This window comes from Stegostoma tigrinum, chromosome 46, assembly GCF_030684315.1.
Source record: "Stegostoma tigrinum isolate sSteTig4 chromosome 46, sSteTig4.hap1, whole genome shotgun sequence".
NCBI lineage: Eukaryota > Metazoa > Chordata > Chondrichthyes > Orectolobiformes > Stegostomatidae > Stegostoma > Stegostoma tigrinum.
Genome location: NC_081399.1, coordinates 130,478 through 145,172, shown reverse-complemented (window position 1 = coordinate 145,172; position 14,695 = coordinate 130,478). Strand labels below are relative to the sequence as shown.

At 46.3% G+C, this 14,695-nt stretch overlaps 1 protein-coding gene across 2 annotated transcripts in view; it reads left to right on the top strand.

Moving 5' to 3' along the window:
* LOC125449565 (beta-crystallin B1-like) overlaps positions 1–14,695 on the top strand; it is a 33,979-nt gene that overhangs the window by 6,412 nt on the left and 12,872 nt on the right. Inside the window, exons 4-6 of one of the 2 annotated variants that reach the window (XM_059642749.1) lie at positions 3,851–3,983; positions 7,290–7,432; positions 11,439–12,508. In XM_059642749.1, coding sequence (XP_059498732.1) covers positions 3,851–3,983; positions 7,290–7,432; positions 11,439–11,607 — 445 coding nt within the window. In that variant the 3' untranslated portion in view covers positions 11,608–12,508. Of the gene's footprint in view, positions 1–3,850; positions 3,984–7,289; positions 7,433–11,438; positions 12,509–14,695 lie in introns of those variants that run through there. The other variant, XM_059642750.1, reaches the window with a different exon arrangement.

The following is a 14,695-nucleotide window of genomic DNA, read 5'->3' as shown; positions in this document are numbered from 1 at the left end:
TGGGGTTACATTTGCTACCCTTCAATCTGTAGGGTCCGCTCCAGTCTCCATTGAATCTTGGAACATGAAACTGATGTACCCCATCCTTCCAGGGCCACTCCCCTGAGTACTCTGGGCTGTAGGTTATCAGGCGCTGGAGATTTATCAGCCTTTAACTCATTCATCTCTCCAGCAGCATTTTCTTACCAATTCTCACTTTCCTTCAATTCCGCTATAACACTTTTTCCCCTTACATTTTTGGGAGCTCATTTGTAGCCTGTTTTGTGAAGACAGAACCAAAATCTGCGCTCAATTCTCCTGCCTTTTCTTCATTCCTCATTTTAATTTCTCAGGCATTTGACTGTGAGGCTGAAATAACTCCAAGAGGTTGGTATCCTGTCACTACATACCCTTTTGTTTATACATGGACAGTTCTTGACACTGATCCAGTTCCCTTAGACCCAGATCTCAGAGTGAACCAGACTTCTGACACTCCTGTTTCAACCTGTCAGCCAGGGCTCCCTGATTGGACCAGGTTAACATCTCCAATCAGGAAAATCATATCCTCTGAGGTTCACCTGGCTGATGCTATTACAATCACGACAAGCCTCCCCCTTGGACTCTGAGGATGTGGGCTGGTTCCTTATTTTGTGGCTCCTTGCTGGGTGTTTTAATGCTGCATCAGTTTCCTCTGACATGAGCAGCGTGTAATGTATATTAGCTTGCTTCTTGTGCCTGCAGTCTCTCATTCTCTTCTTCAGGAGGCAAAGGTGTTGGGGTGGAAACATCCACAGTGCCCATCTGAGCTTCCAAGATCTCTTCAATACTTGGCCAAGATGGAGAACACATGGGCTGTGCCAGCTTTCTGACTATTCCCACGACCCGGGCACGTTTTCCTCTCACCCCATTCGTAGCTTCCATATGGCCCACGGGCTTGCTCAGGACCACCACAACTGACCAAACTTTATATGTCATGGGACCCCATCTCGTTTTGCCAAGGCTTCTTACCCATGTGGGGCCATTCCCATGGTTCATTCACAAAACTGAAATAAACTGTCTCACTTGGCAGACTCTTGTAGCCGCCATTGACATTCCTGAAGCCATTTCACCGTTTCCTCCTTCCCCACCACCACAGCCAGGAAATCAGATTTACCGTGGTGCAAAGTCGTCTCAACATTGACATCTCCATAGTTTCATGAGGGGTGGTTCTATCATCAAGTAGGAACTGAAACATTTTGGTACATATTGAAGCTTTCAGATCTTACTTTAAACTTGCCCTTAAAGTTTGGACTCCTCTTTCTTAGAATAACGGCCCACTGCTGAAATTAGCCTGAAGGTATTGGCAACACAGACTTGTCCTCTTTAAGTAAACCTAACAAGGGCTTGTGGTTGGTTATTATGACAAATTTATGTCTGTAAAGGTTTTTGCTTCAACTTCCTGACTCCAAATATGGCTCCAAATCTTCCTTCTCCATCTATGCACATTTACACGCTGCCTTAACAAGGGTCCTGCGCATTCCTTTCCATTGGATCACCTTAGTGCTATTACTGCTCTGATATTGTATGCGGAGGCCTCGCATGTCAATGCCAGCTCTCGCCTGGGTACACAGTGTGCAACATTTTAGAGGACGATAGGTGTTTCTCCACTTCCCTAAAGGCTATGTCTTGGTGACAACCATTTCAGAGGCTATCCATTTTTTAGGAGTTCATGCATGAAGTTTCCATAATAATTCACTAGCCCAAAGTAAAATCTGAGCTTTGACACAGACATGGGAGCTGGGCCACCTTTGATCACCCTCGCTTATGTTCCACAGGGTGTAACCCAGCCTTGTCCATTTGGCCTTTGATTAGTAGATTAGGTTGATAGGCCTTGATAAATTGCCCATAGTGTCCAGGGATGTGAAGGCTACGTGGAATGGTGATGGGAAATTTAGGGTTACAGGGGTAGGGTGAGGGAGTAGGTCTGGGTTGGTGATTTTGGGTGGGTAAGTTTGGACTTGATGGGCCGAATGGCCTGCTTTCTTATTGTAGGGATGCTATGTAAGCACTTTTGTATGGTTACATCATGAATCCCACATACCAAATGGTAATCATTCATTTCTAGTTATATCAAAGTCACATGGCCTCTGCCAGTCTTCTTAACCTCCTCAATCATCCCAATACAGATTTGCCTGCTTCCAGAATAGCTGATTCAGAATTAGGGATGGAAATATTCATTAAGTAAATCTGCCAAACTCTTTGAAGGTTTTAATATCTGGTGTCTCAAGGAATGAGAGGCTCCTAATAACCAAAATAATCCGTAGGTCCACAAACTATCAGGAGAATTACTTGCGGCTCTTCATCTGCCCCAATGTCTCAGTATTTGCTGGCAGGATCAAACAAGTCAAACCTCTCAAATGAAGGCATGATGCCAGAAATACTTACCCTAACTCAAAGATAACTGTTGTGAGCAAGTTTCCTCAGGAGCATGTTTTTCTCTCATCAGCACTGAAATAACTCCACAGAGGCTGATATCCAGTCTCCAAGTCACCCTTTACATACACATGCAGTGTCCTTGACACTGATCCAGCTCCCTCAGAGCCAGCTCTCAGAGTGAACAGGATAGCATCCTTATTTTTATCTGTCAGCCAGTGTTCCCTGATTGAACCAGGTTAACAGCCCCAGTCAGGGAACTCATACTCTATATAAACACTGAAAGTACTGCAGATGCTGAAAATCAGAAACAAAAATAGAAATTGCTGGAAAATCTCAGCAGGTCTGGCAGCACCTATGGAGGGAAATCAGAGTTAGCATTTCAGCTCAAGAAGCCCTTCCTCAGAACTTATATTCTATACCTGGCTGACCTTGTTACGAACACTACAAAGGCAACTACGTTTATCTTCACTAACCTTTATGCCTTCATAACTTGTGAAAACTGATAGAAGTTTTTATAATCCCTGCATTTTACTCTCATACTTTATATTCCACACTTCTGATCAAATATTTTGCCTCTTTTGCTGAATTCTAAAATGCTCCTGGTCCTCAGGATTTCTGCTTTCACTGGCAACTTTATATCTCTTCTCTTTAGATCCAGTACTATTCTATTTCTTTTGTAAGTAATGGTTGAACCATTTTTCTGCTTCCATTTTTGCACCAGAAATGATGGAATAATTGTTGTAATCATGTGCATGTTATTTAATGGTAATCCATCCTTGCCAATTTGCGTCTTATACTCTCATAGTTTCCTTTATTAGATTCCACACTCCAGTTTTGGATTTCACACTCCATCTTAAGGCAGATTTCTACCAATTTATGGTCACTTTTCCCAAAGGGGCCCTGCACAACAAGATTGTTAATTATCCCTTTCTCATTGTCCAGTACACAGCCTGGTAAAGTCTGTTGTCTTGCTGGTTCCTTGAGGTGTTGGGCTAAAATACCCAGCACATGCACACTGCAAGAAATATTCTCCACAATCCCAGTGTTAGTTAGGCTTGCCCAGTCTAGTTGTAAATTAAAGTGGCCCAGGATTACTGCTGTGCCCTTATTCCATGCCTCTCTGATTCTTACACTTATGGCTCCACTACTAATTCAGGTTGATAAACCTCTCCCAGCAATGCTTTCTGCTCCTTGGTGTTTCTAGTTTCCACAACATGATTTTTGAGCTGATGTCCTTCCTCAATATTAATCTAACCCTTCACTGTCAATAACACACCAAGTCCTTTTCCTTTCTGTCTGACCTTCCTGAAAAACAAAAACCCCTGGATTCAGATCAGTTTCCACCCTTCGTCACCTTGCAGCAATGTCTCCATAATCATAGCAAGATTCTATCTGTGTATCTCGAATTACAATGTAGATTCTTTGTCCTTATTGTGAATTTATTCCCTCCTAACAGTTGGGTCGTATATGACAAATGCAATTTCTCTGGTGAGATGTTTGTATTAGAGAAGGGTGAATTTCCCCGATGGGACTCCTGGTCGAGCAGCTATCGGAATGAATACATCATGTCATTCAGGCCTGTCTGTATGGTATGTTCCTGCTCATCTTCTTTCATTTGGCATCTGTACTTCTCTTACGTCACACTCAGCTTTCCTTCCCTCATTCCATTCTGTCTGTACATTCCTAAATAACAAACAGCCTACCTCCTCCCTGGTCCTCTGGGAGCAGATCTTGTGTTTTTTTTATTTTCTGGGTTCTCTGAGGGCAAGGAATTTACAATGGAATAGAATCCATTACTTTTAGCTCCTTGTGCTGGTTTCAGATGTGGTGTTGTGACCCACCAGGGCTGCCGTTACAGACTGCACACATTCTGTTAGTGAGCGGAACTGTTCGTGACTGTCTCAGTCTCCAATAAATTCCACAACTGAGCCTCGACAGACATCTGTGGTAAAGAATTCCACAGATTCATCATCCTTTGAGGGAAGAAATACCTCCTCATCTTTATCTTCAATGGGCGACCTCTTATTCTGAGACTATACTCTTTAGGTCCAGACTCTCCCTCAGAGGGAAATAACCTCTCCACATCCACCCTGTCATGTCCCTAAAGTAATTTGCATATTTCAGTGAGGTCGCCTCTCATTCTTCTAAGCCCCAGTGAGTACAGGCCCAACCAATTCTTATTCACCTCATCAGACATCCATCCTTCCCCAAGATCAGCCAAGTGAAACTTCCCTGAACTGCCTCCAACACTAGTCTGTCTTTCCTTTAATCAGGTACCCCAAAACTGTTCAGAGATTTCCAGCTGGGCTCTGACTCGTTCCTTAACACAGCTTTAATAAAAGCTTTGCAATTTTACACTCTCTGTTTGGAATAAATACAAATATTCCCTTCTCCTTCCCTCCTGCAGATTGAAGATTGCTTTATGTGCTTCATAGATAAAGAAATTCCAGAGCCCTGCTACATAGCTTTCTGCAGCCTTTCCCCATTTTAATAATATTCACTTCGTCTATTCTTCCTGTCAAAGTTCATCACCCCACAGTTCCCCACATTATTTTCCATCTGCCAAGCTTCTCCCAACATAATCTGCCTAAACCCTCTGTGACGTCCTCACCACTCTCCTTCCCACCTATTTTTTGCGTCATCTGCAAACTTGGCGATTGTACATTCACTTCTCTCATTCATTTTATGAATATATATTGTTAATAATTATGGCCCCAGAACCGAATCCTAGTTCCAGGTTGACATCATAAACATTCTTCCCTTATCTGAACTCAATGTCTTCATTTCAATAGTGAATTATCTGTTAATGTTAATAATCACCCTAAACTCTATAACCCTGCCTAACATTTGAAATCTCCCAGCCTCTACACCCCTCCCTATCTCTGTCACAATGTCCAGCTTCTACACCCTTCTCTATCTCTGTCACATTCTCCAGCTTCTACACCCTTCTCTATCTCTGCCACATTCTGCAGCTTCTACACCCTTCTCTATCTCTGTCACATTCTCCAGCTTCTACACCCTTCTCTATCTCTGTCACATTCTCCAGCTTCTACACCCTTCTCTATCTCTGCCACATTCTCCAGCTTCTACACCCTTCTCTATCTCTGCCACATTCTCCAGCTTCTACACCCTTCTCTATCTCTGTCACATTCTCCAGCTTCTACACCCTTCTCTATCTCTGTCACATTCTCCAGCTTCTACACCCTTCTCTATCTCTGTCACATTCTCCAGCTTCTACACCCTTCTCTATCTCTGTCACATTCTCCAGCTTCTACACCCTTCTCTATCTCTGTCACATTCTCCAGCTTCTACACCCTTCTCTATCTCTGTCACATTCTCCAGCTTCTACACCCTTCTCTATCTCTGTCACATTCTCCAGCTTCTACACCCTTCTCTATCTCTGTCACATTCTCCAGCTTCTACACCCTTCTCTATCTCTGTCACATTCTCCAGCTTCTACACCCTTCTCTATCTCTGCCACATTCTCCAGCTTCTACACTCCTCGTTACCTCTGCCGTCTCCACCAGTCCCTACACCCCTGCGTATCTCTGTAGCCACTACCAGCTCCTACACCTCTCACTGTTTCTGTAACCTCCACCAGCCCATACACCATTCCTATCTCTGTGGCCTCTACAGGCCGATCTCAGTAACATCCACAAACCCTTATACGCGTTTCTACCTCTGTCACATTCTGTAGCCCTTACACCCCTCCCTATCTCTGTAACCTCCCGCAGCCTCTACACCCCCTCCCTATCTCTGTAACCAATCTTGGGAGGAAACTGGATGGACAGTGATTGACTCACTGGCTAGGCAGTGTATCAAACACTGGCTAGGCAGTGTATCACACACTGGATAGGCAATGTGTCACACACTGGATTGGCAGTGTATCACACACTAGATTGGCAGTGTATCACACACTGGATAGTGCATCACACACTGGATAGTGCATCACACACTGGATAGGCAGTGTATCACACACTGGATAGTGCATCACACACTGGATAGGCAGTGTATCACACACTGGATAGTGCATCACACACTGGATAGGCAGTGTATCACACACTGGATAGTGCTTCACACACTGGATAGGCAGTGTATCACACACTGGATAGTGCTTCACACACTGGATAGGCAGTGTATCACACACTGGATAGTGCATCACACACTGGATAGGCAGTGTATCACACACTGGATAGTGCTTCACACACTGGATAGTGCATCACACACTGGATTGGCAATGTATCACACACTGGATAGTGCATCACACACTGGATAGGCAGTGTATCACACACTGGATAGTGCATCCCACACTGGATAGTGCATCACACACTGGATAGGCAGTGTATCCCACACTGGATAGTGCATCACACACTGGATAGGCAGTGTATCACACACTGGATAGTGCATCACACACTGGATAGTGCATCACACACTGGATAGGCAGTGTATCACACACTGGATAGTGCATCACACACTGGATAGGCAGTGTATCCCACACTGGATAGTGCATCACACACTGGATAGGCAGTGTATCACACACAGGATAGGCAGTGTATCACACACAGGATAGGCAGTGTATCACACACTGGATAGGCAGTGTATCACACACAGGATAGGCAGTGTATCACACACTGGATTGGCAATGTATCGCACACTGGATTGGCAGTGTACCACACACTGGATTGGCAGTGCATCACACACTGGATAGGCCGTGTATCACACACTGGATAAGCAGTCTATCCCACACTGGATGGGCAGTGTATCACACACTGGATTGGCAGTGTATCACACACTAGATAGGCAGTGAGTCCTACATACTGATTACTTAGCGAAAGAGTAGAGATTTTTAGTAAGGATGGACACTGATGAACATTGTATGTTTTGTTTCCTCTCAGGATCCCCAGCAGCACAAGATCTGTCTGTTTGAAATGGCAGGATTCCAGGGTCGGAAGATGGAAATCCTGGATGATGATGTTCCAAGTCTGTCTTTGTATGGATTCACCAATCGAGTGGGCAGCATTACTGTGAGCTGTGGCACGTGAGTATTAAAGAATCTACCTCGAAAGAAAGGAAATTGCTGCTGAGTTTCCAAACCAGGCGCTATGAGCTAATACACCCAAACAGGTACAGATGGTGATGGGTTGGTTAACCACAAGCTGCACAAGTTTATTTCTGTCACTTTGTATCATTCCCATATCTCAGTCTCTCCCCTGCCCCCCAGTGAATTTCCAAAACCAGACAATACTTTACCTTCCATTCTCTAAGTTGGAATAGCTGTTACATGAATTGGGTGACCATTCAGCCCAAACTGTCAGTGCTGTCCCTTTGAAGGAACAGCTCAGCCCATGCTCCTTCCCTGCTTTCTCCCGGTATCTTTGCACATTCCTCTGATCCAGACAATGGCCCAGTTCCCTGCCAAAAGCCTCATTGATCATTGTGTGCCACACTTTCAGACCAGGGGTACCAGAACCAAACCATGCACTTGCTTGAGAAACAGAACTCCACTTATCATTGTCAATTCTTCTGTTAATCACCTCAAATCTCTACTCTCCCCTTCCTTATTGTTTCGCCAATGGGAACAGCTTCCATCCCTATGATTTTGAAAACCTGCACCAGATCTCCTTCTCAGCATCCTTCTCTCCAAGGAGAACAATCCTGAAATTCTTTAGCCTCTGTTTATCACTGAAGTTATTAATTCCTGGGACCAACTTCATGAATCATAGAATTAATGAACAGGAGGTCATTCTGCCCCTCTATTCTGCCTAGTAATTCATTAAAATTGCAGTTACTCTGAGCTTAACCTCAACCCTACATTCCTGCATATTGTGGATAAACTTTTATCAACTTGGTCTTCGGGAATGTCTGTTTTTGCTTTCAAAATATTTAAGCATTCTGCATCCATTGCCCTTTGAGCGGGTGAATTTCAAAGACTCACAACTCTCTGAGAGAAAATAAAAACATCCCCATCTCTGTTTTAATGACAGCCCCTTACTTTCAAATAGTGACTCCCTGGTTCTAGATTTTACTCCAAGAGGAAATTTCCTTTCCACATCCACCCAATCCAGTCCCCCTAGGACCTTCTCTGGTTTGGTTCAATCCCCTCGGATTGTGCTAAACTCCTGAGGATACAGGGCCAGCCTTTCCTCATCAGGCAATCCGCTCATTCCATGGATGAGTCCAGTGAACCTTCTCTGAGCTGTTTCCAAACACATTCCACTCCTTCTGTCAGTACAGTGCCCTGTTCCCTGTGCACAGTATACCAGCTACAGCCTCATCCATTGTCCTGTGTAGCTAACACCCCAACTCCCGGATTTAACCCCTCCTCACAAAAAGCCATCAGATCCCATCAGCTTCCTTGAGTACTTGCTGTACCTGCACACTAACCTTCTATGATTCATGCACTCAGACACCCAGATCCCACTGCAGCTCAGAGCTCTACACCCTCTCCCCATTTATACCATCTGCTCATTTTTTATTCTTTCAACCAAAATAGAAAAGTCCCCATTTAACCAAATTGTACCCCATTTCCTAGATCTTTTCTCACTCACCGAGCTATCGACATTCTTTTGATAACTCACTTTCCTCCTGAACTTTGGTTCATTGTTAAGTTTAGCTTCTGTACCTTCAATGCTTCATCCAAACTGTTTGTGTAAATTTTAAAGAGTTGAGGCCCCAATACTGAACCAGGTGTGACGAGACTCGAGTCACCCTACCTGCCTGGAAAATGTGCCACTCTCTACTTCCTGTTCACCAGCTAATCTTCAATCCACACCAATATGTTCCCCCAACACCACAACCTTTAGTTATTGAAACAATGTTAATGTGGAACATTTAAAAATGCCCTCTGGAAATCTAAGCACGGTACATTTACTGGTTCCTTTGCCAACAGCGTGTGTTAGCTCCTTAGAGAATTCAGATAACTTGGTTGAAAATAATTTTCCCTTGACAATGCCACGTTCACTCTGCCCAATTACAGGAATTTTTCAAAGTGCTTTATTAAGAAGGTCTTTCACAAAGCCTGATACTTAAGCTGTTTGAGATGTTATGGGTTTAATGGGGAGTGCTGGAGAGAATTTCAGGAGCAGTGTGAAGATGAGGTGTTAGGCTGGTAAAGCTACAAAACAGGACCGCACACATGCCAAACTAAGCAAACAGCAAGTGAGCTCAGTAGTTCCACAACCAACGAATCTGCAGTCCTGCGACATCCATCACTGAATGGTGATGGACAATTAAATAACTTACCGGAGTAAGTGGCTCCACCCATACCCTCGTCCTCACTGATGGAAGAGCCCAGCACATCAGTAACTGATACGGTTCTTTCCTCACCCTCCCTCACACCTCCATCATAACTCCCTTCCCACTGCCTCATTCCTCCCTCACACCTCCATCATACCTCCCTCACCACTACTTCATTCCTCCCTCACCCTCCCTCACCCTCCCTCACACCTCCATCATAACTCCCTCACTACTGCCTCATTCCTCCCTCACCCTCCCTCACACCTCCGTCATAACTCCCTCACCACTACCTTATTCCTCCCTCACACTCCCTACACCTCCGTCATAACTCCCTCACCACTACCTCATTCCTCCCTCACCCTCCCTCACACCTCCGTCATGCCTCCCTCACCCTCCCTCACACCTCTGTCATACCTCCCTCACCACTGCCTCATCCCTCCCTCACCCTCCCTCACACCTCCGTCATGCCTCCCTCACCCTCCCTCACACCCTGTCATACCTCCCTCAACACTGCCTCATTCCTCCTCACACCTCTGTCATATCTCCCTGACCACTGCCTCATTCCTCCCTCACAGCTCCCACACTCCTCCCATGCACTTCCCTTACACTTACCTCAACATGTCTCGCCCCTCTCTCTCCCCTCCCTTGTTAATCCCTTGTATCTCCCGCTCATTTCCCTCACTCCTCTGTCACACCTCTCTCACCATCCCTTCCTCCTTCCCTCGCCTTTGTACTCACTTTCTGTCTTTTTACTCTCACTCTCTCTTTCACTCACTTTGTCTTTCTTGCTTTTTCTCACTTCCCCATCTCTCTCATACAATCTCTGTCACCCTCTCTCTCTCACACTCTCTCATTCACTCACTGTCACTCTCTGACTCACACAGTCTTTCTCACTCTCCCATCCACCCACGCATTCTCTCACTCTCTCACACTTTCTCTCACACATTCTCTCTTGCTCTCACAAATACCCTCACTTTCTCTCCCTCTGTCTTTTTCTCTTTCTCCCTATGAATCGATCTCATGCATGTACTCTTTCTCTTAGTTGCTCACTCTATCTCTTTCTCTTGCTTTCATTCTCTCACTCCCTCTCACTCTCTCATGCACTCACACAGTCTCCGTCACTCTCATTCTCGCTCACCCACATACTCTCTCACTGACTCTCCCTCCCTTTTTAAAACTCTCACTCTCTTTCGCATACACACACTCTGTCTTGCTCTCACACACTCACGCACTTTGTCACTCTCACTCCATTTCTCAGTCTCATTCACTCTCATTCTCCATCACATTCTCTCTCGCACTTTCTCTTCACACGCGTGCAGACACACACACACACACACACACACACACACACACACACAGACACACACGCAGACACACACACACACACACACACACACAGTCTCACACAATCACATACCAAACACAGGCAGACAGACACACACACACAGTCTCACACAGACAATCACACACACACACACACACACACACACACACACACACACACACACACACACACAGTCTCACACAGACAATCACATACCAAGCACAGACAGGCAGACAGAATCACACACACACGCACAGTCTCACACAGACACAATCACACACACACACACACACACACACACACACACACACACACACACACACACACACACACACACACACACAATCACATACCAAACACAGGCAGACAGACAAACAGACACAGTCTCACACAGACAATCACACACACACACACACACACACACACACACACACACACACACACACACACACACACTCACTCTCTCTCACTTTCGTCCCTGTAGGTGGGTAGGTTACGAATATCCTGGTTACCGTGGATGCCAGTTTCTTCTGGAGAAAGGCGAGTACCGACACTGGAACCAATGGGGGGCACATAAGCCTCGGATCCAGTCCGTGAGGCGAATCAGAGACCACCATTGGCACACCCAAGGATGTTTCACCATCACCAACTAGTGGGTGCAGAATATGGGTCTTGACTGACTTGGGGCATGGGTAACGTGGCACTCAGCAGGAAGGAGCAGAGCTGGTAGAGTGAATTGGGATAGAGGGTGACTGGGAGTAAATGGGGTATGATAGAATGGCATTGGGGAATATGGGAGGGGAAATGGGTAAAGTCCTGGAGTGCAGACCGGGTCTAAGGGTGAGGATGCAGTTAAATTGTGTGTGTTGGGTACTGGGAGAAACAGGCTCGTGGAGGCAGTCGGGGTTGAAGTTTGGACAATGTCTGGGAGTGGTAAACAGGGTTAAAGTGTCAGGACAGGTCATGGGGGATATGGGAGCAGTGTCTGGTTGTGGGGTAGGGTCTGGGCATGAAGATGGGTTCCAGGAAGAGGCGTAGTTGTTGGGGTTGGGATAGGTTCTGGGGTTGGGTACAGAATTGGGTTTGGCTACAGGTTCTGAGGGTCTTTGTACTGGGTCAAGGTGGTTATGGGTCTGAAGGGTGGGTATAGGATCTGGGAGTGGGCAGAGATTTTGGGATGGGGAAGTGTTAGGTGTGGAGCAGGTTGTCTGGGTAGGGACAGGATCTGGAGGTGTGGAGACAGAGTCAGGGCACTGGGTAGAGGTTCTATGGGTTGGGGACTGGTTTTAGGGGTGACAGTAACCTCAGGGTCACTAAAAGGGAGTGGTTTCATATTCTATACCTCAGGATGATCTGTGGGGGCTGGTGGAGGAGACGAAGTCAGGATGCATGATCCCTGAGCAGAGAGGGGGAAGGTGCAGGCTGGTGTAAAATGAAAGGACATTTCCCTTTCTGGAGCCCATTAAGAGTGAACAAATCTCCACTGGCATCATCTCCCTGAAGTTAACTGCCTGGCTGCTTGAAGTGTGAGCTGTTGTTTTATTCTGAAATAAAGACTGCATGTAAACACAACAGCAAAGTCACTGAATGAGTGTCTGATTTTTCTCCCTGCGTCTCCCTGATTGGCGACCATTCCCTGACTGTTGGGAAAGCTCAGGGACATGTTCCAGTGTGAAAGAAGCTCCAAACCAGGAGAACATCTCCCTGCGAACAGCTAACACTTGGAATGTAGGATACTCAAATCTTCAAGTCACACAGACCCTGCTTCATCCCAATGCTGTGGCTACCTCCTCTTCTCTTTCTCCTTTACTCCTTTTCACCCATTACCTTGCTGTCTCTCTCTCTCTCTCTCTCTCTGTCTGTCTGTCTCTCTGTCTCTCTCTCTCTCTCTCTCTCTCTCACACACACACACACACACACACACACAAACACACACACTATTCCGATGTCTACCTTTACACTCTGTAATTCTCTCACAAACTGTTTCTTTCTCTTTCTCACTCCATTTCTCTCTCCCTCTCTCTGTCTCACTCCAGTTCTCTCCCTCTCTCTGTTTCACTCCAGTTCTCTCTTGCAGTCCATTTCAATCTCTACTTCCATTACCTTCACTCTTGCACTCTATTTCTTTCTCTCTCTTTGTCTCTTCAGTTAGTTTTTCTTAGTCCATTTCTTTTTCTTTCACTCCAGTTCTATTTCTCTCTCTCTCGTTACTTTTTTCTCCCCTGCGTTTTTTTGATCCCTTTAGCCATGAGAACTATATTTAACTCCTTCTTCATAACATTCAGCATTTTAGCCTCAACTACCTTCTGTTCCAGAAAATTCCACAGGCTCCTCACTGTCTGGGTGAAGACATTTCTCCTCATTTCAGTTCTAAAAGGCCAACCCCAAATCGATGTGTTGTGATCCCTGGTTCTGGAACCCCCCCCGCCATCATTGGGAGCATCCTTCCCTCAGTTATCCTGTCTCACCCTGTTGGTATTCTCTAGGTTTCTATGAGATTCACTCTTATTCTTCTAAACTGGAGTGAATACAATCCTCAGAGACACAGCCTGTCTTCAAATGTCAGTCATGCTATCCCAGGATTCAGTGTGAAAAACCTTCACTGCACTTGATCCATAGCAAGAACATCCTTCCTCAGATACAGAGACCAAAACTGTGCACAATATTCCAGCGATAACTAAGTGTGGAGCTGGATGAACGCAGCAGGCCAAGCAGCATCAGAGGAGCAGGAAAGCTGACGTTTCATGCCTGGATCCTTCTTCAGAAAATGTTTTAATGTAACGGAGGAAGAGATGGGGTTTAGGGCCAGTGTAGCTACAGAAGAGGAATTGTTCCAAATAACCTACCAAGAGGCAGGCATAGCTTGGGCCCATGCGGGTACGCGTGGCCACCCCCTTTGTTTGTGGGAAGTGGGAGAGATTGAAAGATGAGTTTTTGAGGGTGAGGATAAGTTCAGCTATGTAGATGAGGGTGTCGGTGGAGGGGGACTGGTCGGGCCTGCGGGACAGGAAGAAGCAGAGGGCCTTTAGGCCATCTGCATGGGGAATGCAGGTGTATAGAGACTGGACATCCATGGTAAAGATGAAGTGTTGGGGGCCGGGGAATTGGAAGTTTTGAAGGAAGTGGAGGGAGTGGGTGGTGTCAGGAATATAGGTAGGGAGTTCCTGGACCAAGGGGGAGAAAATGGAGTCAAGATAGGGGGAGATAAGTTTGTTGGGGTCGGTGCAGGTGGAGACAATAGGTCGACCAGGGCGGGGAGGTTTGTGGATTTTGGGAAGGAGGTAGAAGCAGGTGGCGCAGGGTTTGGGAACAATGAGATTGGAGGCTGTGGATGGGAGGTCACCTGAGGTGATGAGGTTGTGGATGGTTTGGGGGAATGATGGTTTGTTTCTCAGGGGTGGGGTTGTGATCCAGGGGGTGGTTGGAGGAGGTGTCAGAGAGCTGGCGCCTGGCCTCGGCGATGTAGAGGTCAGCGCGCCATACTACAACTGCGCTTCCCTTGCCCGCAGGTTTGATGGTGAGGTTGGGATTGGAGCAGAGGGAGCGGAGGGCTGCATGTTTTGCTGGGCAGAGGTTGGAGTGGGCGAGAGGGGTGGAGAGGTTGAGGAGATTGATGTCACGATGGCAGTTGGAGATGAAGAGGTTGAGGGAGGGTAGGAGGCCTTGGGGCAGTGTCCAGGAGGATAGGGTGTGTTGGAGGCAGGAGAATGGTCAGTGGAGGGAGGGTTAGGCTCATGGATA